Source organism: Meles meles, chromosome 13, assembly GCF_922984935.1.
Source record: "Meles meles chromosome 13, mMelMel3.1 paternal haplotype, whole genome shotgun sequence".
In the NCBI taxonomy this organism is placed as follows: domain Eukaryota; kingdom Metazoa; phylum Chordata; class Mammalia; order Carnivora; family Mustelidae; genus Meles; species Meles meles.
In genome coordinates, this window is record NC_060078.1 from 45,530,837 (window position 1) to 45,558,335 (window position 27,499).

Sequence of the window (27,499 nt, forward strand, 5' to 3'; positions counted from 1 at the left end):
GCAATGGACAATTTGACTTTCCTTCTTTCCTGTTTCAGAACACCATTGTGAGCACTGTGCTTTTGGCCTGAGGGGCTCCCATGTCCACTGAATCTAAGCAGCTGTGTATCTTTCTGGCAGAGGAAAATACCCTGCGGCATGGAGAGCCTTACTTTGGATACTTCTTCACCGCACCATCCACAAATGTGTAAATGTCCTTCCAATTGTTGTTCACGCTCTCTGACCTGAAAACAAAGACTTGAGTCAGACAGAAGAGGCATATATATTGGGTGGGAAGTTTCTGCCCAATACCTCCCATAGCTCCTTTAGAAGCTCCTCCTTATCCCACATAACTGAAGTCTGCCACTCACCCATGGTGACCTCTTTAGGTCACCCTGGTGGTGATTTTCATCAGTGTGAATGGTGGGAAGGTTGAATAACCAGACCCATATGCTTGGGACCAAGTGAGTTCCAGGGAGGAAGGACTTTGGGTGGCAAACCAGGATGGTTGGTTTGGTTATGGTAGGTGGTTATAGTAGGTGTTTGCTGGAAAACATTCTGATTCTGACATGTTAGCTTTCTTGGTCCCCCATTTTCCTTTGGAATAGCTATTAACAGCTCTCTGCTTCTCTTCTACTCTTTAAAGGTGTATAGTGGGGTGCAAGGCAGGGTTTTTGGCACCACATTCCATTATATACCTTTTGAACCAACAGATCCAGCCTCAGAAGGTGGCCCAAGCCAGTCCTGTAATCCTCTGCTGGATTCTGGATTCTTGGGTATCAGGCTACACTTACATACCTCCTTAGATTGGGGATCCATTTGTAAGCCTAAGTCTGACCTGTCAACCATCTCTTATGACACACACAAATTCTGTTCACACCTTCATGGTTTCCATCACTCACAGAGCAGGAAGAGACATTCACAATAGGGGACTACACCTCAGGCCAGGAAGGATGTGCTACTCAGATAATTTTATTTTCCTCCATCCTTCAAAGCTGAGCCACTCTAGACATGAAAGGCCTATTCCAACACCTGCAAGTGACCTGGGACACTTATGTTCTGTTGCCATCATGCACTGACCAGCAAAGAAAGCCACAGATCCTTCCTCTCCCTATTTTCCATTTCTTACTCATCAGCTCCCACCTTAGTTCTTGGACAGTGAAGATGCTGAATGGGGGTGGAGCCTTATGATATCCCCTTCTGTCTAGATGAGAAGTTCTTAAATGTGCCCTACCAGCCCAGGGTTCAAGATCTTTGCAGTCCAACATAGATACTCAATAGTTCTATACTAATTCAAATTTGTGATTCACAAATGTGAGATTCACTAAGTGTCTTGGTCAAGATCCTGCTGATGACAAAGGGTGAAACAGTCTGATGCCTAGCCTGGACTCTTTTTCTGGATCTATGACAATTCATGTCTTTCCTATGTCATATGAATTCAAGAAACCCACAAGGAGGCCCTTCCTCTTTCCTCCAGTAATGACTATGTCAATTTCCAAGTAAGATAAAATATGGAAATATTAATTACTCAACATAAGTTTATCTACATTGGGCTTTTATTACAGAGGAACTAAAGCTATTTGTGTTTAATAAACATGTATGCAACACTGAAAAATTTACAGTGAGGAAGAATATACTTCCAGAAATTATGAAATGTATTCATAAATTTGCCAATCTTCAGAATGCTGGGAGAAGAGTATATAATAGCTCACCTTTCAGTTTTCACTAGTAACTAAAGTTTCCAAGGGCTAATAATTTTAATCAATATGTGCAATTAAAACTACTAGAAATCATAAGACAAATGACTCTCTACTGGGAGAACAGAAAGTACTTTTGTTAAGAAAAGGTACAAGATATGAAAACGAACTTTTATTAAGGGAAAAGAGAGTAATTTTGTTCTAAAGAGAATGGTCATTTTAGAATGAAAAAAAAAAGAGGAATAGAAGATAAAAAGCAAAAGGAAGTAGAAAGCAGAAAGCAAGAGAAAATCTTGTTTAGTAAAGCTGATGAAAAATGAAAGAACTTATTGTTAGGGTTTTAAAAATAAGCTTTAATGTCAATGGTATACCTACGCAAAATTAAAATGTAATTCTCTTTCTTTTGCGGAACAGAAAGTTTTCTTAAACTATTGGTGTGCTCTTAACAAGAGATTAAGAAAGGTTGTTATTTACCCTGTAATCTATTTTGAAAGCAAATATATTTCATCTTACCAGAATAATTTCTTGTGTTTCATGTTATCATTATCAGGTCTTTGATTACTTGGGGGTACTGAGCCTTCTCTATTAAAGGAGCTAAACTTTTTTTTAACAACAATGTAACTTTTTTAGTTTGCCTTAGAAATTTTTGTCACTTCAGTTGAATAGCTAACCCAGATCACCTTTTGATATTTTTTATAAGCTTCCCATAGAAATTCTAAACGAAGTCCTTTTGATCTTGAATTAACTTTGAAATATATAAGAAGGTCCCTGAAACATCTCAAAAGATTTTTTTTCTCTTTATAAAAGATACATGTTAGACTAATTAGGTTAATTTAACATGTCAAATTACATGGGAAGCATTGTCATAATAAGTGATGCTAAACCTTCTCTAGGTTATATTTGTATGGATATATGTTACTGATATATGTTCCAGAAACTGTATGAAATTTCTAGAAATCTGATATGTCTTGGTATAATGTTATCATTCATAATTCTAATTATTATCTTAAAATGTATGTCAGAAAAAATAAAATTTTCTGGTCAATTTCATTGTAACAGACTTTCATGAAATCTTTCACATTGGCTACTTTTAAGTCTTTTGACATTTACAGTTACTGTTTTACGCTAATGCTTTTGCAAAAGTGCTTCCTCTTAAAAGAGATTCATGAAAGGGACTGAGGAATACAGGTTTGGTTTTTTTTTATTTCTTTTCAGCGTAACAATTCATTGTTTATGCACTACACCCAGTGCTCCATGCCATACATGCCCTCCATAATACCCACCACCTGGCTCCCCCAACCTCCAACCCCCCGCCCCTTCAAAACCCTCAGACTGTTTTTCAGAGTCCATAGTCTCTCATGGTTCCTCTCTCCTTCCAATTTCCCTCAACTCCCTTCTCCTCTCCATCTCCCTATGTCCTCCATGTTATTTGTTATGCTCCACAAATAAGTGAAACCATATGATAATTGACTCTCTCTGCTTGACTTATTTCACTCAGCATAATCTCTTCCAGTCCCATCCATGCTGATATAAAAGTTGGGTATTTATCCTTTCTGATGAAGGGTTTTTAAAAAAAGATTTTATTTATTTGTTTGATAGAGAGAGATCACAAGCAGGGAGAGCAGCAGACAGAGAGGGAGGAGGGAAGCAGGCTCCCCACTGAGCAGAGAGCCAGATGTGGGGCTCAATCCCAGGACCCTGGGACCATGACCTGAGCCGAAGGCAGAGGCTTTAACCCACTGAGTCACCCAGGTGCCCCGGCTTTTTTTTTTTTTTTTAAGATTTTATTTATTTATTTGACAGGCAGAGATCACAAGTAGGCAGAGAAGCAGGCAGAGAGAGAGAGGGGAAAGTAGGCTCCCTGCTGAGCAGAGAGCCCAATGCAGGGCTCGATCCCAAACCCTGGGATCATGACCCAAGCTGAAGGCAGAGGCTTAACCCACTGAGCCACCCAGGCGCCCACGAATACAGGTTTTTGGTAACTTTAAGAACATACCTTGAGCTGGTTATACTACAAGAATTTTTTGAACTCTAATGGAGAGAATGATAGATTCATAAAACTAGGTCTGTTTTGTTAACAAGAATTAAGTACACAGGACTGAAAGAACTGATAAGGATGATTATAATTTTGTAAGACTTTGAAACATTGTTGTCTTGTCTACATTTTGTTTTCCAGAGTTAAGAAGAGCCATTTCTCTTTTCTTTTAACCTATCTATAACATAGAAATTTGCTAAAGCAAACTTTTTACAACAAAAATGGAATACTTTGGCCTTTGTACAACATGGGTGTTAGGAGTGCCAACCCCCTACAGAGTTGAAAATTCACATATAAATTTACCTCCCCGCAAAATTCAACTGTATTTTACACTGTGATTTAAAAGTAAGGTAGAAGTTGCCAAATGACTAGAAGTGAAGGGAAGGTGGAGGAAAGATGTAGAGAATGCTGACACAGCAAGCAGCAGGGTTCTGAACTGTTCCTGGCCCTCTTATGTGAAGTTCAGATCATGGAGGTCCCAAACTGAGAGGCATAAAGAAACCAGTTCTGTGGAGGGATTCTTGCCAAAGTGGTGGGTCCAGTCACTGGCCAGAGTTGCCCAAGGACTACAGAATAAGGACCAATGAGATGTGGGTCTAACAGAACAGCAGGTGCAGGATAGCACCAGGCAGTGGACAGCAAGAGGGTGCTGTCCACGGTGCTGAAAATTCTCTGGGCTGGGTAACCAATACCACCAGGGAACTGGAGGTTTAAGGCTTGTCATAATTTCCTGCAAGAACTGCATTACAACCACATAAGATGGGTCAGGGGGAGCAAGTGACCTAGAGACATGATTAAAAGTGCTCTGTCTTCCCCCAGACTTTGCTTTGAAGAAGTAAGGGTTCCCATATTCCTGGGTAGAGAGCAAGGAGTGGTATAACTGCCTGTTAACTGCATCACTGGAACTCTGTGAGCTCCTAAAGGAGGGCACATGATGTGATGAGCACTGGGTGTTATATGTAACTAATGAATCATTGAACACTATGTCAGAAACTAATGATGTCCTATCTGTTGGCTAACTGAATTTAAACTTAAAAAAAAAAAAAAAGAAAAAAAGAAAACTAAAACCAAAAACAAGGAAGAAAGGGAGGGAGGGAAGAAGTGGGAGTCATTCAAGGATCCAGCTTTGCTAACTTTGGATGCAGGTGAGGAGAAATGTAGTGTCTCTTTCTACTAATGTCCAGTATTTATATTAAAAAAATCTATGTATAAATGGACCTATACATTTCAAATCCCTGTTGTTCAAAGGCCAACTGTAGTTGTCTTTTTCTATCTGACCCCTCTATTATCCAGAAATTCTTGAGTATTCTTGTTTTACATGACAGTATAGTTATTTGTTCAATGAAAATTTGTTCTTGTTACAGGACAAAATTGGGCAACTGCTTAGCCTGGTTTCTTAGCCTAAAAAAGCTTGTAAAAACGTAATCTAAGTCATTACAAGTTTTAAGAAAACAACATGGACTTTATAAAGACGATAAATCCCCTTAGCTATCATCAAAGCTTTAACTGGAGTATCATATTTGAGATTATATGCTAAATCACTATTCCTGCTCCACTTACAAAAATAACCATACCCAGTTTAATAGGATTAGACATGTTTTGCAAACCGATTAGTCTTACTATGATAGTTTCTGGTAGAAATTGGAGTAATTGTAGAGATAAAAAGTATTTTCAGTAGAAACTATAACACACCCTGATGGATATCAGATTTTAGACCTGTTCACTGACTTTGAATGTTGTTATCTACTTGTAAAATGAAATGGATTCTAAATTATTGTTTTTCTCCAATATCTTTCTCCAACTCTCCAAACTAATGGTTTCAATTTTCTTCCACCTTTGTGATTAGGAATTACCAAGAACAAAAACTGTCCTTTTCCCAAAGCCCTGCAAACTGAGCTGGATAACTTGATATGAAACTTCATAGAAATCAACACAATGACTCATGCACAGACAATTTTTGTGTCTCTTGCTGTGTGGGACATTCAGAACATTTACTTGAGGACCCAATAACATCACCAAAGACAATCAATTTACAGAAGATGCTTTGAATCAACATCTAGGAGCCCAATGTCTAGAAGTCTTCTCATCTGGCTGCTCTCTGAACTAAGAACCTTATGCAGAGTCTGCTTCAATCACTGACTGTTCTCACTGAAATGCCTCAAATTAAATACCTGATTGTTCACATGGTATAAGTCAAACTTTGGGAGTGCACCTACAATACCATCTCCTGAAATGAGACATCACTGTTTAACTGAACTGACCTATTCTCAAGACTAAGGGATGGTTCAATGGGAGGAAACAATCTACCAACTCAACTTCTAGACTGAAAATTCTTGAGGAAATTTCAAAGTGTGCCTGTTTTAAGGATTATTTCAAACTGACAAGGTGGTTTTAGATACAAGACTCAGGCTAACAACGAGGAGTCTCTGACGTAGCAATTACTTCCTGCTGTAATTATTTCAACACTGATATTATACACATTAAAATATGAGAAATTAATAAACACGCCACTTAACTAAATTGGTGGATGTCTCTTCTGGTATATTCTTTGATTTATTTGATACCAACTGGTTTTGTTCATGTATGTGTTGGCTAAGGAACATTCTTCAGTTTCTTACTAGTGTCCTCCTGATAATCAGCCTGGTAGTCTCCCTGGTGTGCTATATTCTCTCAAGGGTCTTAAATATATGTCTACAACCATCATCAGTACATCAGATGGTCTCACTGCACTTGGAGAAACAAAAAGATGAACAGATAAAAAGCAAAAACAATTCTTCCAATGTATATGACATCATTACCTCAAGCTTCATGACAAGACAAGAATAATTTAACCCTAATGGTAATTAAGAGTGGCACTAATATCAATTTTTTTAATTTAAATTCAATTAGCCAAGGTAAGCACTTCATTTGTCTTTGACATAATGTTCAATGATTCATTAGTAGAATATAACACCCAGTGCTCATCATACTGAATTGCTGATCAGTCTCTCCTGTATGAGAGGATGACCAAAAGGGGGGGAATTATTAAAGTATTAACACAAAGAGCCATTGTACTAAGGTGGCTCTAATGCCTTGAAAGCATACATATGCACACCAAACACAAGTAGCGAAATAAGCTTTCCCAAAAAAGGCAACTGCTTAAACTATAATTATTCAAATAATTTCTTTGATTCTCTTCCACATCTTCTCTATATAAACCTCCTGTCAGTGGAGTATCCCTAACAGCTGGGCTTTTGAGCTTCCTGATTCAAATCTTTGCACACTCAAATCCTTAAAAATTATAAAGTGCCTCAGTTTATCTTTCAACACCAGGGAAGGTGGCTGTGAGCTCCTCTCCCATCCCTAATGCACCCACAGTGACAATGTCTAGAATTCCAGTGTCCTTAGAATGAACGGATCTTGAAGCTCTGCTTCTCTCCTCTACATCAGCTTCTCTTTCCATATCCATATCAAGCAGGCAGGAGCTGCCTTGGGGGTCAGTCCATCCATTCTCCTTTCATGGGATACATCTGCCCTGGGATCCTACCTGTTTTTCCCTAGCCTTTCAGGCCTCCTGGGAACTCCCAAGACCTTCCCCTTTTCACTACAGCTTCTGCTTCCATCCTTCATTCTTTCTTACCCATCCTCCCCAAGGAAGCCAAATGGCTCTAACAAAAACATAGATCTGATCCATCTCTCCTCTGATAAGAGCCCTCCTTCCATGGACTCCCAGTTACCCTTAAAGTGAAGTACACAACTCCTACAGGTCTGAACTTAAGGTGAAGTACACACCTCCTCCTTCACCTTAAGGTTAAGTACCACTTTCAACCCCATCAGCCTGTCTTCTTCCTTCCCCCTCTTTCTCCTTACACTTGGATCCTCTGGGATCCCCTGAGAGCCTCAATACTCAGGTCTTTTCAAAGGCCACTCCCTCTGCCTGGAGCTCCCTGGCTTTCACATACCAATAAGGCAGAAACACTGGAACATTCACTCATTTTCATCCTATTCAGTCTAATGAATGACCAAATGAATAAGGAATCCAATGAATAAACTGGAAGCCAAATTTTAATACCTTCCTACAGGTGACAGATTCCTTTTATATTTACGATGAGCACAGGTATTCTCAGAAATTCACCCGGCCTTGAAGTCTTTGATATGGGCTTTGGAATCAGACATTTCAGAGTGTCAATTCTGGTTCCATGTCTTTTTCTCTGAGGGATTTAAATCAGGCAATGCCAAACCTAAGGGCCTAATTCCCTGCCCTGAGAAGCCTCCCTCCCTCATCAATAAAATAGGGATAATAACATTTATCTACAGTTGTGAGGAAGATTCAGTGATGAAGCTGTTTTCCTACCTTACTCTTACCCCCAGTCTAGGGCCATCCCTTGTCTCCCCCATCCAATCTCTCTGGATTCCTGTGACCTCCAGTTTAAAATTAAATGTAGAATCTGGCCACTTATTATTACCACCCCTACCTTATTGGTTTATACCATTATCAGGTCATCTGTGGACCTCTGCACCAGCTCCTCATTGGTCTCTGTCTTTGTGTCCCTCAACTATGATCCTTTTAGAACATGTTCCAATCACATACCTCCTCTGCTCAAAAACATGGCCCTCACCCCAAACCTCCTCATAGTCCTATCAGCTCTGCCTTTCCTGACCACCTCTTTAGACTGCCTTCTCATTCCCCCACCTCACACCTTCTTTGGGAGAGAGGAGACGAGACCAACCCCTATTGTTTAATGTTGTGCAGCAAACTAGCTTAAATAACATCGAGAAAATCACTTGACTCTCCAGAATCTGTTACATCACCCTAAATAGAAAAATAGACCTTGATCCTCCAAGCAGGAGGAGGCTTAAATTGGTCAACACATTGCCTGGCATACAAAAAGTGCTCAATTAATATTGTTTTTTTTTTCTACCTGTGCCAAGAGCCCTTTTTCATCCACTGCAGGGTTGGACTGTGCCCACATTGGGCATAATAACAGAAAGAGAGATGTGGACTGGGGCACTGTAACAGGATGGCACCAGAGGGGGCCCTTTGGACTCAATGCCATTCTATGCAAAAACTGACAGAAAGGGAAACTTCATTTCCTCACAATTCCCATCCATACCCCAACCCCAATGCCCAAGTGAGAAACCACCATCCCTCTGGGCTATGCCAAGTACCAGTGAGGCACGATCTGCTCAGGACAACTCAGAAGTCCCTCCATGGGACAGTGTGAAGGGACTTATTCAGTGGGCACAGTAGCTTCCAGCTCTGCTGACTTTCCTTAAATGCTAGTGGACCGGGCATACATCTCCCCAGTCAGTAGCCTCCATGGAGAATAGAAGGAATCAGAGGCAGTTCAGCCTAAGATGCTGCAATCAGGGCATGAAGGAAGCTACTTCATCAAACCTCTAGATACCTCCCACCTTTCTAGGAGATCAAAAATGCTAATGTCTTCCCTACTCTACATCCGAGGATGCTATTTTCCCCCCAGGATGGCTTTGAGAATGACAAAAGTGCAGTAAAATGGGCTCTGGAAATCAAAAATATGCTTTAACACTTTATTGACAGTCATGTTATTGTTACTGTGGATTTAGTAAAGTTCATTCTCAACCTACTAGAGAAGTTGAAAATGGAACCAAGGTAATGTTTCCAATCTCTCCAAGCATGAAGATCCACCTTCTTTCCTTCTTAAGGGCCACAAAGTGTCTAATGCATAGCACAGCTTCCTAGGACAAAACCCAGTCAGATCAAACTGCTCTGAAAGTGCACACAAGCTGTAAAGTGGTCTCCAAGTTGTCAAAGAAAGAAGCAAAATACTTAGCAGCAGGAAAGCAAGAACTTTCCAATCAGTGATACTATGGGAATGCCCAATGGAAGCAACATGTCAATCTCTGTGGTCCTATAAAAACAGAACTCATTAAAAACAAACAAACAAACAAAAAAAGACCCCAGAACTCATTTGGGTAAAAAACAGAACAGAAAAAACCCAGACCCACAGATAGCTTCTAACAAGTGCTGAGGAGGAGCTTCTACCAATCACCTGCCCCTCTAACTGTTTAAGGGCATTCACATTACAGAACCAGGCCATGCTGACGGAGGGACTAAGAGCCACCCAGAAACTCTATGGTGGCCTTTTTTCCTTTCTAAAAGGAAGAGTTTCAGGGAATAGATTCTTGGGGCATTCCTTCTACCTCAGGAATATGGTGCTCAAAGACGGTTTTATGTTGGGTCTGTCAAGAATTTTACCACTTCCCCTTTCCCAGAGGCTGGGGTCTCCTTAAACCCCTTCATGCCAGCAGTGACCATGGGGTCAGAAGTGCCCTGAGGGGCACCCCAGGTCAGGGTGGGAGGGCTGCTTACTTGTCCAGGATAAAGTAGAGATCAAAGGCACCCTCGCAGGTTTTCATCTTCTCTGTCTTGCTTCTGTAGTACCTGCCCTGGTGGGAGTTTCTCCAGGCTGGGAGGTGGTGCAGGAAGTTTCCTGTGCTCAGCAGTGGAGGTGGCAGCAGCAGGAGCAGGAACAGGGGGAGTGCAGTACTTAGGACCCAGATGCTGCTGTTCTCTATTTTCTTAGCTGCACCTGAGGCTGCATTCTCTCTTGGGGCAGGAGTGGGGTTAGTGCTGGCCATGCCCAACCACCACAGGCCTCTGCCTCATCCACTGTCTCCCTGCAACCCCTGTGCCCTGAGGCCTTGTCCCCTCCAGCCCTTTCCCTAAGATGCTCTGAGAGCCTCCACCTGGTACCTGACCTCTGGGCAGAAGAGGCAAATAGCTGGCTCTGGGAAGATGGCCCCACTGCCTTAGTGGCCCTTCCCCTGCCCCACAGAGGCAGAATTCCCTGTGATGTCCCTTATGATGGACAGGAGGGTTGGCATGGTGACTTTGTGACCTGCAGCTCTGCTCAGTACCCTGCCTGTTGACAACCCCATGTGGGAGTCATGGGATCTTTGAATGGGGGATAAGATGAGGCTGCCATTTGTCCCTTATCCCAAACCCTCCAGATGGCCATTCAAATCCTTAAGACCCTGCCTTTTTATAACTCAAAGCAGGCAGCTGAGATGGTTTAGATGAGGACATCCCTGTGGGTGAGAAGGTCCAGGAACCGGGAGACTAGAGTACAATAATAGTCATTGGTGTGAACACCCATGGACATGGAAGGATCTAGAAGGCCAAGAAGGTTTGTACAAGCATTTCAAAGTCCTTTGTGAATGAAGGACACTCCAGTTAGGTACTGCTGTATAACAAACCACCCCAATGTAGTGACATACAAGAGAACCATTTCCTAGGTGCACAGATTCTGTGGATCAGAAATGCAGAGAAGGCTGAGAGGGGATGGCTTGCCTGTGCTTCATGGAAAAAACACAGGCATGGACAACTCTGAGTCAAAAGTGATTGCAAAAAGTCAGTATGCAACATAAAAAGCATTTAGAAACTCATTAACTGATTTTATTTTCTTCATTTTTTGTATACACAAGAGTGATATATACTAAATATCCTTCTAAGTTTAAAATAGATCTTCCAATGTTTATTACATAAAAATTACAAGTGATAAAAAGGCAGTTTTGTTTTCTTTTTTGGAGTGGTATTTAAAACCTTGGAACATCTTTTTTAAAATTAATTATTTTTATTAACATATACTGTATTATTTGCCCCAGGGGTTACAGGTCTGAATTGTCAGGCTTACACACTTCACAGCACTCACCATATCACATACCTTCCCCAGTGTCCATAACTACACCACCCTCACCATACCCCACCTCCCCCCAGCAACCCTCAGTTTGTTTTGTGAAATTAAGAGTCTCTTATGGTTTGTCTCCAACCTGGTCCCATCTTGTTTTATTTTTCCCTTCTCTACCCTCCAAACCCCCCACTCTACCTCTCAAATTCCTCATATCAGGGAGATCATATGATAATTGTCTTTCTCTGACTTATTTCACTCAGCATAATACTCTCTAATTCCATCCACATCATTGTAAATAGCAAGATTTCATTTCTTTTGATGGCTGCACAGTATTCCATTGTACATATATATACCACATCTTCTTTTATCCATTCATCTGTTAATGGACATCTAGGTTCTTTCCATACTTTGGCTATTGTGGACATTGCTGCTATAAACATTCGGGTGTACGTGCCCCCTCAGATCACTATGTATCTTTAGGGTAAATACCCAGTAGTGCAATTGCTGGGTCATAGGGTAGCTCTATTTTCAACTTTTTGAGGAACCTCCATGCTGTTTTCCAGAGTGGCTGCACCAGCTTTAATTCCCACCAACAGTGTAGGAGGGTTCCCCTTTCTCTGCATCCCCTCCAACATCTGTCCTTTCCTGACTTGTTAATTTTAGCCATTCTGACAGGTGTGTGGTGGTATCTCATTGTGGTTTTGACTTGTATTTCCCTGATGCAGAGTGATGTGGAGCACTTTTTCATGTGTCTGTTGGCCATCTGGATGTCTTCTTTGCAGAAATGTCTGTTTATGTCCTCTGCCCATTTCTTGATTGGATTATTTGTTCTTTGGGTGTTAAGTTTGATAAGTTCTTTATAGATTTTGGATACTAGCCCTTTATCTGATATGTTGTTTGCAAATATCTTCTCCCATTCTGTCATTTGCCTTTTGGTTTTGTTGACTGTTTCCTTTGCTGTGCAAAAGCTTTTGATCTTGATGAAGTCCCAATAGTTCATTTTTGCTCTTGCTTCCCTTGCCTTTGGCCGTAAAACCATGGGGTATCTTAAATGATATTCTGGAATTGATAAGATTGGTATGCATCTGTCATTAGCATAGTAGCTTTGTTTCCCATCCTTTATGGCACTTGGTATTGTCACACTTTTTCATGCTTATCTATTGATTAGACATCTCATTGTGGTCTTAATTTGCATTTCCATAATTCCTGATGGAACTGTTTTTCTGCTCAAGAGATTTTGGGTCATTAATTTTTCTTTGTTTATGAAGTGCTTGTTCTTACCTGTGCCTTCTATGATTCAGGTATTCATACTTTTTATACTGATTCCTTATACATTTTGGATACAAATCCTTTATCAGTTGTTGCAGGTATTTTCTTTTGGCCTGTAGCTTGTTTTTCACTTTTAAGATTTTCAGGATTTTGTATTTTAATTAAGTGATTTTTTTTCTGTTAAAGTGAGACACACTTTATCTTAAAAGTTTTAAAGATTTTACTTCACACTGAAGTTTTTAATCCAACAGTAATTAATTAGCTAAGTGTGATTTGTGCCAGGAATCTAACTTCATGTTTTCTCATATGCATGTCTCAATACCATCCTTTTCGATTTGTTGACTGTTCTATATTCTTCTGAATGATTTTCATGTCACCTCTGATGTGTTGCAAGTCCCATGCAGGTATGGATATGGATCTGTGCTCTCTTATCCATTCCATGCATCCATCTACTGGTTTATAGTGATAGTGTCAATACCACACTCTTTTAATTATGTAGTGTGGGTGACTGTATTATTTTTCCTTGCTGTCCCTTCCTCTCGTAGAAAAGGACTGTGCTTCCCTACCACATTCAGGACAGGCTTGGACTTGATTCCACCAGTGAAATGTTAACAGAAGTACACGTGCCACTTCTGGACAGACAGAAGAATCTAGATATGATTAGGTGGACCCAATAGCAATTCCAATAGCAGTGCTCTCCTGGGAATATGAGGTGGTTGTGTATATGTGGGAGAGTGAGAAACATGGGCAGAAAATAATATTTGTGCCTTTAAGCTGATCAGATTGGGAGGGGTTGTTATCAGAAAACATCCTGGCCAAGTATGATACACACAGCGCATCGGTTACTAATCTATCATACAGAGGTCTACAGCAAGTCCTAGCAGGGGCAAGATAAATCATCTACCTTATTTTTCTTATAGCCACTTGTTCTTTCATGTAAATCTTAGAATCAGCTCATCAATTCTCCACTCCCCCAAACCTTCTTAATATTTGATTACAATAACATTAAATATATAGATATATTTGAAAGGATTTGAAATTGTCATCTAGCCTCACCTATTGGTGAACATGGCAATAGCTCTGTTTGTTTGGTCTTTTTTAATGCTTTCATATAAACTTTCCTATGAAGATCTTAAACTATTTTGCCACGTGCCTTTCCTATATTGTATATATATCAACATATGTGTGCTTATGTACATGCATACATATATACACATATATTTACATACATATATATATAGCTGCTATTATAAATGGCATTTTAAAAAATACAGTTTTTAAATTGTTAATTGGTGTTGTGGACACATTTATTAATTTATTGATTTTCATCTAACTTGCTAAACTCTTATTCTAAAATATATCTGTAGAGCCATTTGGGTTTCTATAAAAAACAAAAAACATGGTGCTGACTAGTTCTCTAATGACACGTTGACTAGAAGACATGATAGAGACATTCTTGATTTTAGAAAGAATACTTCTTTTGGTGGACATCTTCTAACAAATTAGGCAGTTTCACTACTCTTCTTAGTTTGCTACAAATCATTAATGAGTTATCTAAGTTCTTTTTCTGAACGTTTTGTGATGAATTTAATTTTTTCCAGTAATTCATTAATATGATTGATTACAATAATGTGTATAAAACCAATTTTAATATTTTATACATAAACCCAACTTGGCCATGATTTCTGTAAATACTGCTGGATTGAGTTTAATATTAGTTTAGAATTTTTTTTTCTATGTACATGAGAGAGGCTGATCTGTAATTTCTTATTTTTGTGCTGTCCGTAACTTGTTTGTTAGGTAATCATAGCCACAGAAAATGTGCTTAGTATGTTTTTACTTTTCTTTCCAAGATCTTGGAAATACTTTTAATGTGATCCTAACAATCTGCTCCATGCATATTTGGTATAATATCATCTATGTCTGGTGTTTTCTTTGTGAGAATTTTTTTAAACTACTGGTATCATTTATTTAATGTTTTCTGGACATTATATATTATTATATATTATATATATTATATATTCCTGATTTGTGTTCCCCAACCTCAATTCATATTATGAAGCTCTAATATTTAATGTGACTAATATTTAATTATATATCTAATATATAATGTCACATTATAGTCATATAGTATATTCTATACTATGAGGTGATTCTATACTATGAGGTGATTCAGGTTAAAGGAAGTCATTAGAAATTGGCTCTCTTTTTTCCATTGAATATTTTTTCCTGTTTTGTCGAAGATTATTTCACCATAGAGTTGAGGGTCCATATCTGGGCTCTCCACTCTGTTCCACTGGTCTATGTGTCTATTTTTATGCCAGTACCACGCTGTCTTGGTGATCACAGCTTTGTAATAAAGCTTGAAATCGGGTAACGTGATGCTGCCAGTTTTGTTTTTGTTTTTCAACATTTCCTTAGCAATTCGGGGTCTCTTCTGATTCCATACAAATTTTAGGATTATTTGCTCCAGCTCTTTGAAAATTACCGGTGGAATTTTGATCGGAATGGCATTAAAAGTATAGATTGCTCTAGGCAGTATAGACATTTTAACAATGTTTATTCTTCTGATCCAAGAGCATGAAATGGTCTTCTATCTGTGTCTTCAGTTTCTTTCATGAGTGTTCTGTAGGTCCTTGAGTACAGGTCCTTTACCTCTTTGGTTAGGTTTATTCCCAGGTATCTTATGGTTCTTGGTGCTATAGTAAATGGAATCGATTCTCTAATTTCCCTTTCTGTATTTTCATCGTTAGTGTATAAGAAAGCCACTGATTTCTGTACATTGGCTTTGTATCCTGCCACGTTACTGAATTGCTGTATGAGTTCTAGTAGTTTGGGGGTGGAGTCTTTGGGGTTTTCCATATAAAGAATCATGTCATCTGCGAAGAGAGAGAGTTTGACTTCTTCCTTGCCAATTTGGATAACTTTTATTTCTCTTTGTTGTCTGATTGCCGTTGCTAGAACTTCTAATATTATGTTGAACAAGAGTGGTGAGAGTGGGCATCCTTGTCGTGTTCCTGATCTCAACAGGAAGGCTGCAAGCTTTTTCCCATTGAGGATGATATTTGCTGTGGGTCTTTCATAGATAGATTTTATGAAGTTCAGGAATGTTCCCTCCATCCTTATACTCTGAAGCGTTTTCATCAGGAACGGATGCTGGATTTTGTCAAATGCTTTTTCTGCATCAGTTGAGAGGACCATGTGGTTCTTCTCTCTTCTCTTATTTATTTGTTTTATCACATTGATTGATTTGCGAATGTTGAACCAACCTTGCAACCCAGGGATGAATCCCACCTGGTCATGGTGGATAATCTTTTTAATGTGCTGCTGGATCCTGTTTGCTAGACAAAACAGGAAAAAATATTCAATGGAAAAAAGACAGTCTCTTCAATAAATGGTGCCGGGGAAACTGGACAGCGATATGTAGAAGAATGAAACTCAACCATTCTCTTACACCGTACACAAAGATAAACTCAAAATGGATAAAAGACCTCAACGTGAGACAGGAATCTATCAGAATCCTAGAGGAGAACATAGGCAGTAACCTCTTCGATATCAGCCACAGCAACTTCTTTCAAGATATGTTTCCAAAGGCTAAGGAAACAAAAGCAAAAATGAACTTTTGGGACTTCATCAAGATCAAAAGCTTCTGCACAGCAAAGGAAACAGTCAACAAAACAAAGAGGCAACCCACGGAATGGGAGAAGATATTTGCAAATGACAGAACAGACAAAAGGTTGATATCCAGGATCTATAAAGAACTTCTCAAACTCAACACACCCAAAACAGATAATCATATCAAAAAATGGGCAGAAGATATGAACAGACACTTCTCCAACGAAGACATACAAGTGGCTATCAGACACATGAAAAAATGTTCATCATCACTAGCCATCAGGGAGATTCAAATTAAAACCACATTGAGATATCACCTGACACCAGTTAGAATGGCCAAAATTAGCAAGACAGGAAACAACGTGTGTTGGAGAGGATTTGGAGAAAGGGGAACCCTCTTACACTGTTGGTGGGAATGCAAGTTAGTGCAGCCACTTTGGAGAACAGTGTGGAGATTCCTGAAGAAATTAAGAATAGAGTTTCCCTATGACCCTGCAATTGCACTGCTGGGTATTTACCCCAAAGATACAGATGTAGTGAAAAGAAGGGCCATCTGTACCCCAATGTTTATTGCAGCAATGGCCACGGTCGCCAAACTGTGGAAAGAACCAAGATGCCCTTCAACGGATGAATGGATAAGGAAGATGTGGTCCATATACACAATGGAGTATTATGCCTCCATCAGAAAGGATGAATACCCAACTTTTGTAGCAACATGGACGGGAGTGGAAGAGATTATGCTGAGCGAAATAAGTCAAGCAGAGAGAGTCAAGTATCATATGGTCTCACTTATTTGTGGAGCATAACAAATAAATGGAGGACATGGGGAGATGGAGAGGAGAGGGAGTTGAAGGAAACTGGAAGGGGAGATGAACCATGAGAGACTATGGACTCTGAAAAACAACCAGAGGGTTTTGAAGGGGCGGGGGGGGGGGGTGGGAGGTTGAGGAACCAGGTGGTGGGTAATAGGGAGGGCATGTACTGCATGGAGCACTGGGTGTGATGCCAAAACAATGAACACTGTTATGCTGTAAATAAACAAATTAAAAAAAATAAAATAAACTCGAAATAGGTTAAAGACCAAAAAAAGAAAAAAAAAGAAAAGAAATTGGCTCTCATCCTATAGGTCTGGTTTCATAAGAGGAGGAACTTTTTATGTGGTACTTTGTGACGGCAGTCTGAGCAGACGAACACACTGGATTATTTTGTGCTTGTATTTCTTTCATCAGTCATTTAGGTACCTTTTTTTTTTTCTAGGAATTTGACATTTGTTTCCATATATTGGCATAAAGTTGTTCAGAACATGTTTGAGTTTTCTATTTCAGCTCTATCTGTAGTATATCTTTTTAATTGCTAATATTACTTGTGTCTTTCCTCAGCCTATGCATTCACAACAGGGAGCATACTGCCCCAAGAGGGTGAAAATGTTTCTTACGGTTTTTAATTATAAAGCACAGTACATAAAGTAATATACAGTAAATTCTTGCTACTAATATTTCATGGGGGTCTATATGGAAAAAAATTTAAAAAGCTCCTGGGGGAGGTTATAATCATCATCATCATCATCATTGAGAAGCATTGTCTTATTTTACAATCAATTTCATTAGAATATTATCAAATAACTTTTGGCTTTGTTTTACTACTTTAGTATTTTTTTAATTAATTAATTTATTTTTTTGTTTATTTGCTTATTTACAGCATAACAGTGTTCATTGTTTTGGCATCACACCCAGAGGAACCAGGTGGTGGGTAATAGGGAGGGCACGTACTGCATGGAGTACTTTAGTATTTTTTGGTGTTTATTTTTTCTCTAAAATATTCTCCCTTTCATTTTCTTGGGGTTTCATTTTAGTATTCTTTTTCAAATATTTTTAGGTTAATTATCAACTCATTTATTTTCACCATTTTCCCCCCATAACATAACCATCTTTGGCCACAAATTTTCCTCTAAGCTTCTCTTTCACTAAAGCTATATAAATACTTACATTAGGAATTTGATGTCTCATTTCCACATTCACCAAAAGAAAAATTTTGCTTTGTGGATCTTCTAATGTATGTTCTGAATCAGCTCCCCCCCCTTCAGATTTACCATAAAACATTTTTTTTTCCTTGACAATCTTATTCGTGTAATAGATGCTCCAAAACCTGGGATAAAGCACAGAGCCTGTCCCCTTCTGTCCCTGCATCCCTTGGCCCCCACGGGCATCCAGAACACTGACTGAGTGACTGAAGGAAGGAAGGAGCAGGAAGTCAGGGCTGTTTTCTCTTCCAGTCCGTCAAGGTTCTCCTTTCCTCGGTCTAATCTGCTCTGCATTCCCTCTGCGCTCCAACAATGGGACCCTCACGTCTGGCTGCCATTGCAACCATTCTGGAGACCTGACACACTTCACCCATCTCTTCCCACCTGTCACTACGAGCTCATTCAAGTCCTGTCATGAATGTCCCCCCTCAGAAGCCGTTCCCTCCCGCCGCCCAGCGGCCGTCCCACCCTCCTGGGTACTTAGGTTCCCGGACACCTTTGCTTTCTGTGAGGTCGCAGAACTCACCGTGGTCTGACGCAGTGCTGCCATCCCCCGCTGAGGAGTCCCCGAGGCACAGGGACAGTTCCACGGAAGTTTGGGAGATTCTCGCGGCCATGCAGAAATGCAGTGGACTCCGCGGCTCAGCGGGCAGGAGGAAGAACTGCCCGGACGCCAGAAGTGTGTGTGTGTGGGGGGGGTCCCCGCACTAACAACTGGGCCGCAGCCTGGGATCCCGGGCCCCATGGAGAAGTCCCGGCGTCTAGGGCGGGTGAGCAGCGGCAGGGGCGGCTCCGCCGTGGCCTAGGCGCCACCTCCCAAGGCACTCGGTGGGTGGCCCGCATCGGGACGCTCCCCCTCAGCCCCGCTGCTGCGAGGCATGGGCGGACGCCGAGACTCCTGGAGGTGAATCGGGGGTTTGTCGAGCCGAGCGCTGGGGGCCTGCACGCGGCTCCCCTCTGAGCGGGTTGCGTCGATTCGCAGGCCCCTCCCGGAAGGGGCCGTAGGGGTGGGCTGCCCGAGGCCCCGCCCCGGAGGCGGGAGCAGCCCGGGAGGGCGGGGTCCGGTCGGCCCCCTGGGGTTCGCCCGCCAGGTTCTGACTCCTGTGTAGTGCGGTCCGACCTGGAAGCGGTCGCGGCTGCCAGCGCCTCTCCAGCGCCCAGAGCCGCGGAAGAGCCGAGGTGAGACGCGCGGTCCTGCCCCCGGGACGGGCGGCGAGTGGACGTGGGGGCGTGCGTTTCATCCCACTTCTGCTGGCCTTTCCCCAGGGCGTAGTGAGCAGTTCTGCCCTCGACTGCCCGGTTCTTTCCTCCCCTCCCGCGCCAGCGTCCTTCACCGCCCCCTCTTTTTTCTGCCGGTGCCCCCCAGTCCCTGCCTTCTGCCTCTGTCTTTTGTCTTCTTGTCTCTTCCTGTTTTTCTCCGTCGTCTATCTCACTTTTCTTGTCTTTCTCTTCATTACCTACTTTCCCTGTCCTACCCCTTCTCTTTTTCCTTCTCTCTCTTGGTCTTTCCCTTCGCCGCCACCTCCCCCCCCCCCCCCCCCCGCCACCGCCCCAGAAATTTTGTCTTTTGATTTTTTTTTTCTCCTAGGATGACTTTTGAGGCTGCAGTTCTTTTCATTCATCCATCTATCCATCCACCCATCCTCTCATCCTGGGTTGCTCTGTTATACTCAGCCGGAGCTTGCGCTGGGCACTAGGGTAATAATGGTGCCTCTGTTCCAGATCCTTTCTCTAACAGACTCTATCCAAAGATTTGGGCATTCAGTGCCTGTTTTGGAAAAAAATACATAAATGATCTAGTTATAAATTTAGGGTGAGGTTTAGGGTGAGCTGGAAGAAAATAGTTGGTTTTAGAGACAAGGCATTGAATGAATTGTTTTCTTGACATTTAGGGTGAGGTTTAGGGTGAGCTGGAAGAAAATAGTTGGTTTTAGAGATAAGGCATTGAATGAATCGTTTTCTTGACATTTGCCTGTAGTAATAGGCACAGACAGCACACCAGGAAGCTAAATCATGCAGAAACATCGAGGGGACATTGGGGCCCACACCATCCTTCCTTGGAAATTGTGTAAGGCCAGGTTGATAGGGAGGGAATGGGTGGAATTCAGAGCTTACTTGTAGAGATGACAGGGCTTTTCATGTGAAACCATTGAGAATTAAAATATGAAATTAACTGTATGTTTCTAAAACAGATACTTGCCAGTGCTGCTGAAGTGCAGAATTTAAGTTCCATAATTATGGTGAATCAGACAGGCATTTTATAGCAACTATTGTGACATTTAAGATTAATGTTTTTGTGTACATTAGGTAGGACCGCAGTTGAAAATATCCTCATTTTAATATCAAAGATTGTCTTAGACACATACTAAATGAAGAAATCTAGAAAAACAAACCTGATTCATTTGGGGAGAATAAAGTAGAAGCATTGTATATTAAAGCAATGTTTTTCTTCTTGTTAAAAATGTGATTTCATTGTTTTATGTTATTTTTATGACATATAGCTGTATGTTCAAACACACACATGCACTATACACACACACACACATAAAAACTTGTTTGTTTTTAAAGCTATTAATTACCACCTAACACAGGTTTTTAAAAAATAATTTTACCTTTTGGTTTATTATGACTTTAATGATTTTTCAGTTTCTTTGACTTTTCAGTTGTTATGGAAAAGGAAATGTGACCTTACATAAATCACACAAACAAAAATGAAGCATGATGGAAGAGGATTGCAGTGTATTTATTGAAAGAATTTTTTCATTTTAAATCAAAGGACATTGGACAAATTCTTAAGTATATGCATGGAACTTTGATTCAGGGGGTTGCTTTCTGCACTGAAGAGTCAAATTGACTTTTAAGTCATTGTACTGTGGACTTCCAATGTATCAGAACTCTGGAGAGGTGGGATGGAAGGGATGCTTTTGCAAATGATTTAAAACCATCATGTCTGCTTTGCTTAGCAGATTTCTTTTTCAGAAACCCAGGAAGTGACAACTTTTCTTTAAAATAGATAATACTGTATGGTGACTAACATAACATAATAAAAAAATAAAGTTTTATTTACTTGTTTTAGACATTCAGTTTTTTAAAAAAGAGATAACTACAATAAAATGATTTTTTTCAAGGTTTTGTGTTGAGCTGCAATGCTCTTGAATTTCATTTCCTTCTTTTGGTAGGCTGTATCTCTCCTTTCTAGTAGATGATGATGCTATTATTGGCATCAGGTAAAGTCTGGATGAGCAGTTTGATATATAAGCCATAGACTTTCCCCAGAAGATTGTCAGTGGCATTGGTCTACATGGCCAAACTGTGTTAGGACTCCAGCTGAACATATTATGGACCTGGTGACTGGCTACATTCTGGGAATCCTGTATTTGGTTTTGCTTGAACACAGCAGGCATTGTTGCTGAAGGGGTATAGGAAGAGCTGGACGTAGAGCCTGTAGGGATTGGCTGGAAAGATCTCTCCCAGCTCTGTGGCATCATCAGCCAGCCTCCAGGAAAGCCTGGATAGCCCTCCAGTTTTTAATTTTCTCAGGATTCCAGAGCTAGGCGGATGCATGTGTATTTCCTGTTCAGGAAAACCCAGGACGTCACAATCCATACGTAGAAGAGGTGGATAGATAATTATTTTCTGGCACCTTCCAGAATGGTCTGAGAAGCATCTCCAAGGTCTAGGGAAACGAAAGGATTAGAGCACAGGAGATATTATCTGCTCTTGTTTGTTTTAGCTAAAGAGGAAGGCAGGCAGAGGAAGACATAGTTGGTGGTGTAAATGGTATCACTGAATAAGATCCAGTTTTTAAGTGAGATGCAGCTTGGAAAGGCTGAAGACTGGTCAGCTGACTGAGGTTGGAGAGTACCTCCAGATACCTCAGGAAAAGGAGGTCACCCAGTTGTTTACTAAAAGTTCTTTCTTACATGAATGAAGGGGGAAGGGGGAAAACAGGCAGGCCATTGGTCACTCATTGACCACTACTGTGCACTGGTTCCTGGGAGCACATGAGGAGAGGAAAGGCAGCCAGGAAGTTGACTCTTACCCTTTGCACTAGTGTGATAATAATGAATAAATTAATGCTACCTAACATTTAATGAGCCAGGCTCTTTAACACTTCTGATACCTTAATCCATCTAATATTTACCAACGACCTGATGAAGTAGGCCCCAAGGTGATCCTTTTTTTGAAAGGGTCTTTTTTGGTTGAGAAGATATGCAGAGAGAGGATCAACAGCTTACCTGTGGTCACCAGGTTGGAAAGAGCAGAGTTGAGTTTGGTCGCAGCATCTGACGTGAGAGCCCATGCACTTATCCTCTGTGTGATACGTGGTTTGATGATTGCATGGGATGGCCTGGGCATAGCATGAACAGAATGTGACCAGGTAAAAGAATGATCAGAGTCTGCACTCGGTGCCCTGGAAATGGGTAATAAACAAGGACGTATGTGCTTGTAACACTGTGAAGTGGGTGAGGCTTCATCTCTCGAGAATGTAGCCCTTCTTGTGTTCATCAGTGGAATCCTCACTGGTGGCCCAGAAGGTTGAGAGCCTGAGGGAGAAGTATCCTGTATGGTAGGGAAGGATGGATATAGTTGGACACCATGTCAACTTGGGGAGCTCAGATTCAGAAGGTTTCAAAGAAGATCACTTATAAATCCACGATCTAAGGGCTCAGAAATGTTGGAGATTCTGGGATCAAAACGAGGTCCTTTCAATGGAAGACCATGGTGTGGTACTGAACGATGTCTGTGTGGCTCAGGGGGTTTCTTGCTAAGCTCAGACTGAAAAAATCCAAGGAAGACAAGAGAACCCTTCTCAAGACACACACAACAGACTGATGAGGATGAGCAGACCGTGTCAGGGGGTGAGAGCACAGAATGAACTGAGGCTATTGAGAAGAGTGGAGGGACAGCAAAGGGTCCCTTAATATTGCATGGGAGCAGGGAGAACAAGGGCTGCATAGATTCACTTGAACGTCTGGCAGAGAACCATCCTCCAGTTGCAAAGGGCATTGGTAGGTCCACATAGGAAGAAGGAACAAGCAGCAAGGCAGCATGAGCAGCTGTGCATGTGGTCTCCTGACCCAGAACTCACGGCCAGGGCATGATGTGACCCCAGAGATGACATCATGCCTCTATACAGGTCATCTGAGAGGTGGATCCCAGGAGAGGTGCATGAAGCCTGGAGCTGGATGAGACCCAGGGTCTGATATTGACCCTGGGCAAGGGCCTGTGAGCCATTTGACACAAAGGTATGAGCATCAGGAGCTGGCACAGGCTCACTGGGGACAGGCCACGTCAGACACACATCATTTTCCTCTTTGAGAGTCTTCTATCTGGCAATGTCACAGAGTGGACAGGATAGATGGAGCCTCAACCAGTGTTGTAGGACGTTGTTTGTACTTAGCTGAGTAACCTTACCCCAGCAAGGCTGATGCATGAGAGAGAGGTGACCCTCAGGGAGCTTGGTCATGCCAAAGGTCCCCAGCCAGTTCAGTACCCTCGTCTCCTCCTTTTGTTCTTCTTCTGCTCCTCAATATTATCATTATTATTATTATTTTATATTATCTCCTTTTCTTTCTCCTCCTCCTGTTGGTCCCATTATTATTATTAAGATTTGAATAATAAAATTGGATGGATATCTAATACAGTGATTGACAGAATTCAGACCCACAGTGGTCTCAGGAAGCTGGAAGGCAGCACTGCACTCAGCAATGTGGCATTTGGCAGGTTGGAGATGAATGCACTTGGGTTGAATCATGCAGCTTCCCTCGTGTGGTTATGGTGAAAATTCCATGTAATAAGGTGTATGAAGCCTCTGGTGTCTCTGGCATGTGTTCACCTACATACTCAAGAAACAGTCACTGCTATGTTTACATGATGAACATCCCTCGCTGTAAATATTTCATTCCGCAGTAAGATCCCATGTTCCAAATCTGAATGCTGAAAGCAGAGTTGTCATGTCTGTGGCTTAGGGCACTCTGGGCATTTCTGATGATTGGGTCTACATGGCTGCGGTTGGCCGAGGTTGCCCAAGCTGAGAAGGCAGCCCAGTGGGCCTGTCTGCAGAGGGGTGCAGGGTGCAGCCCAGCCCGGAGGACAGCAGCATGGGTGCCTGCCCAGGCTTGGGAAAGACATCATGTCACTCTAAATTGTCATCTGGAGGGCTGTCTGAGGCATATCTGGAGGGAGAAAGAGAGATGGATTGGGGGGAATGTGTGTGTGTGTGTGTGTGTGTGTGTGTGTGTGTATGACTATATAAGTGCGAGTGTAAGTGTGTGTGTGAGTGTATGTGTATGTCTGAGTGTGTACAGGTCAGTGTATGTATGTGCGTATATGTGTGTGTTTCTCTGAGTGTATGTGTCTTTGAGTGTGTGTGTGTGTGTGTGTGTGTGTGTGCGCATGTGAGTCTAGTTCAGCCAGGGCCACTCACCAGTCGGGGGGATGCTTGAAGATGGGTGTTCTAGCTTCAAGAACTGGCTGGTGGAGTTGATTAGGGAAGGGCAGGGAGGAAAGACTCCCCAGCAGGGCTGATGGTCCTCTCTTGTCTTCATGGCCATGAGTGACTTTCCTCCAAGCCTTGAGCAACTCCAGGGCAAAGTGGAGGCTGGTCTGCCTGAGTAGGCCCAGCAGGCTGGCCCAAGAGGACAGCTGAAAGGTGAGCAGAGGAGAAGGAAATGGATTAATGTCTGAGGAGAACCAAGTGTGGGCACCCTGGCAAGTGGATATGGGGTAGACCCACGCTTTCTCCAGGGCCAGGGCCAGGTGGAGAAGAGGTGGCTGTCCCCCAAGAGTGGGATCGGGGACCAGACCCATACTGGCATGCCTGGGCATTTTATTGTTCAGCCTTTACCCTCTGGCCGTGTGTGCTGCAGGAGCTCCATTCCCAGGTGCTCAGTGTCCTGCCACGTCTGGTGGAAGGAAAATGGACACACTGAGCAGCAAGACTGCTCTAAAAAATGGAAAGCTTTTCATAAATCAGGGTGTAGACACATTAGATTTGTCAGCTGGGTCAGAAGTGCCTGGCAGTTGACACCTTGTGTGCTGTGCGAACACAGCAGCTGCTGCTTGGATGCTGGCAGGTGCAGGGGCAGTGCTGAGCCCGGTCCCTGGGGGGCAGGGCCCATGGTGTGGTCCTTCCTCCCTGAGGGAGTCCTGGAGGTGAAAGCGGGTGGCACAGCGCTCTGAGTCAGGGTGGGCGCCTGCACCTGCTTCTTTGGACGCACACGGCAAAGATGAAGAGCGCATGTCTCACTGCTGTCGCTTCCTCTCTGTGCAGAGTCCTGTGGTCCAAGCGTGGCTGGTGCAGCCAAGGGGAGCTCTCCGGTCTCAGGGCTCCTCCCTGGGTCAAGCCCTCCAGAACACCAGCACCCCTGAAGACCGACAGCTTTTGGGGCCTCCACCTTCTTCAGCCGGCTCACACCCTGCTGGTGAACATGGCTGCTGGGAAGGGTGCTGTGTGGAGCTCTTCAGCTGAAAACAGATGGCGGCTTAGTGAAGCTGACCAGGTCAAGGGTTGCAAGCCAGTGCTGCTGGAGAAAACCAACCACCTGGGCTCTGAGGCTGCCCCGGGCAGTGGGGGCCAGCATGAGTCCTGTGCTGAGCTGGTGCCATCAGCCACCCCAGACAAACTCAGACTGGGAAGGCCAACATCGCAGAAAGTGTGCTGGGAACAGGGGCAGAGCGCCTTCACGGAGGTGCCTCAGCTCAAAAAGAGGCTGGTGGGTGCGCTGGCCGAGGAGAGGGAGCATGATAACCCCACAGTTCAGCGTGGTCCCCAGCAGCTGACCCAGGACATCCCTAGGGATCGAGCTGGCAGCAAAGTCTTCTCTGTGTGGCCCAGTGGAGCCCGAGGGGAGCAGAGAAGTGCTTTCAGCAAACCAGCCAGGTGTCCCACAGGGAGACCAGGGCCAACCTCTATATTCCAGGCAGGCGGACCGGCAGATGTCCTTGGGGAGTTGTTGGGACTCATCAACACAGTAGATGTCCCTTGTTGGGGTCAAGTTTCAAATTCTAAGTTTTTGGTGGGTGATTTATGGCACCTGCAAATGTTGCCACAAAATACTCCTGTCTGTAGTGCTTTAGTGGGTGCCCCCACACTGTGGCGAAAGCATGCCACGGGCCAGATGCCCATGCCCTCATCGTCCTCCTCCCCTGCCTCTTGGGCTCTGCTGCCACCCACGTTCACATCCCTGGGCCTGTCCACCCAGAACTGGTGCGCAAAGTGCAACCTGTCCTTTCGCCTGACCTCTGACCTGGTCTTTCACATGCGGTCCCACCACAAAAAGGAGTATGCAGGGCCTGACCTACATTCTAAGAAGCTGAGAGAAGAGGCCCTCACATGTCCCATTTGCCATGAATACTTCCGGGAGCGCCACCACCTGTCTCGGCACATGACTTCTCACAGTTAGCCGGTGACTGTGGAGCAAATGTGTAGATGCAGCTTCTAAGCTTTGGCAAGGAACCGGAGATGGCTCACGGGTGTTTCCTTTGGAAAGGCTGGTCAGACTTGTCTGCAGGACCGTCTGCATTGGAGTGTGTAGACGAACAGCTTGGTCATCATTTGAAAAAGAGAGTCCTCAGCTCTGATGTGTTTTGATCGAAATAAAGTCATACAATAAAATGATATGCTTTGTAAACCTAGGGCATCGGGACTGTGAGGCACGACATGGAGGTCCTGCTCCTGTCACCTTTCTGTTTGTTCCATGTGGAGGCAAGTTTGGGCTTTGGAAGCAGACAAACCTGGATTCAAAGCTTTCGCATATTAGCCCTGACCTTGGACACACTGCTTTAACTGAGTTAAAGCCTCAGTATTCTTCTCTGTGAATGCAGAGGGTGAACACCTGTGTCTTAGGGATGTTGTCAGGATTATGTGGGAAGGTGTGTGGAAATAGCTTGCATGACACTTGGCACAGTGTGATCACTGAGTAAATGATATTTATTATTGTCCAGATCAGTCAGCTGTTGTTAAATAACAAAATCTCCTTGGCAAACTACTCAAAGCATCTATTTCTCACTTGAGGGTCTATGGGTTGGCAGGGTAGAGTTGGACTTGGCTGGGCTTGGCTCCCGGTCACAAATCATCTCTAAGTTCTTATCTTTTACTCTAGTACTGATGGGCTTCCCAGGTAATACTTCTCTCATGTTTATGCCAAGAGCCCAAGAAGGAAAATCCAAATACAGAAGCACATCTCAAGTCTCTGCTTGAGTCACTTTTTTTTTTTTTTTGAGAGAG

At 42.7% G+C, this 27,499-nt stretch overlaps 2 protein-coding genes across 2 annotated transcripts in view; one reads left to right on the forward strand and one right to left on the reverse strand.

The window, feature by feature from the left end:
* ANTXRL (ANTXR like) overlaps positions 1–10,311 on the reverse strand; it is a 35,740-nt gene extending 25,429 nt beyond the window's left edge. Inside the window, exons 1-2 of the mRNA XM_046026590.1 lie at positions 10,043–10,311; positions 153–224 (exon numbers count right to left, since the gene is read on the reverse strand). Of these exons, the coding sequence (XP_045882546.1) occupies positions 153–224; positions 10,043–10,311 (341 nt within the window). The remainder of the gene's footprint in view (positions 1–152; positions 225–10,042) is intronic.
* An 8,699-nt stretch (positions 10,312–19,010) lies between these two features.
* On the forward strand, positions 19,011–27,164 carry ZNF488 (zinc finger protein 488). The gene is made up of 3 exons (XM_046026591.1): positions 19,011–19,037; positions 19,250–19,446; positions 25,544–27,164. The coding sequence occupies exons 1-3, from the start codon at positions 19,011–19,013 to the stop codon at positions 26,673–26,675; spliced, it is 1,356 nt and encodes a 451-aa protein (XP_045882547.1). The 3' UTR covers positions 26,676–27,164.
* The last annotated feature ends 335 nt before the right edge of the window (positions 27,165–27,499 follow it).

Coding starts and splice junctions, on each gene's coding strand:
- ZNF488 (XM_046026591.1), top strand. CDS start 19,011: ATGGAGAAGTCCCGGCGTCTAGGGCGG. Junction 19,038..19,249: donor AGTCCCGGCGTCTAGGGCGG/GTGAGCAGCGGC, acceptor GTCGATTCGCAG/GCCCCTCCCGGAAGGGGCCG. Junction 19,447..25,543: donor AGAGCCGCGGAAGAGCCGAG/GTGAGACGCGCG, acceptor CTCTCTGTGCAG/AGTCCTGTGGTCCAAGCGTG.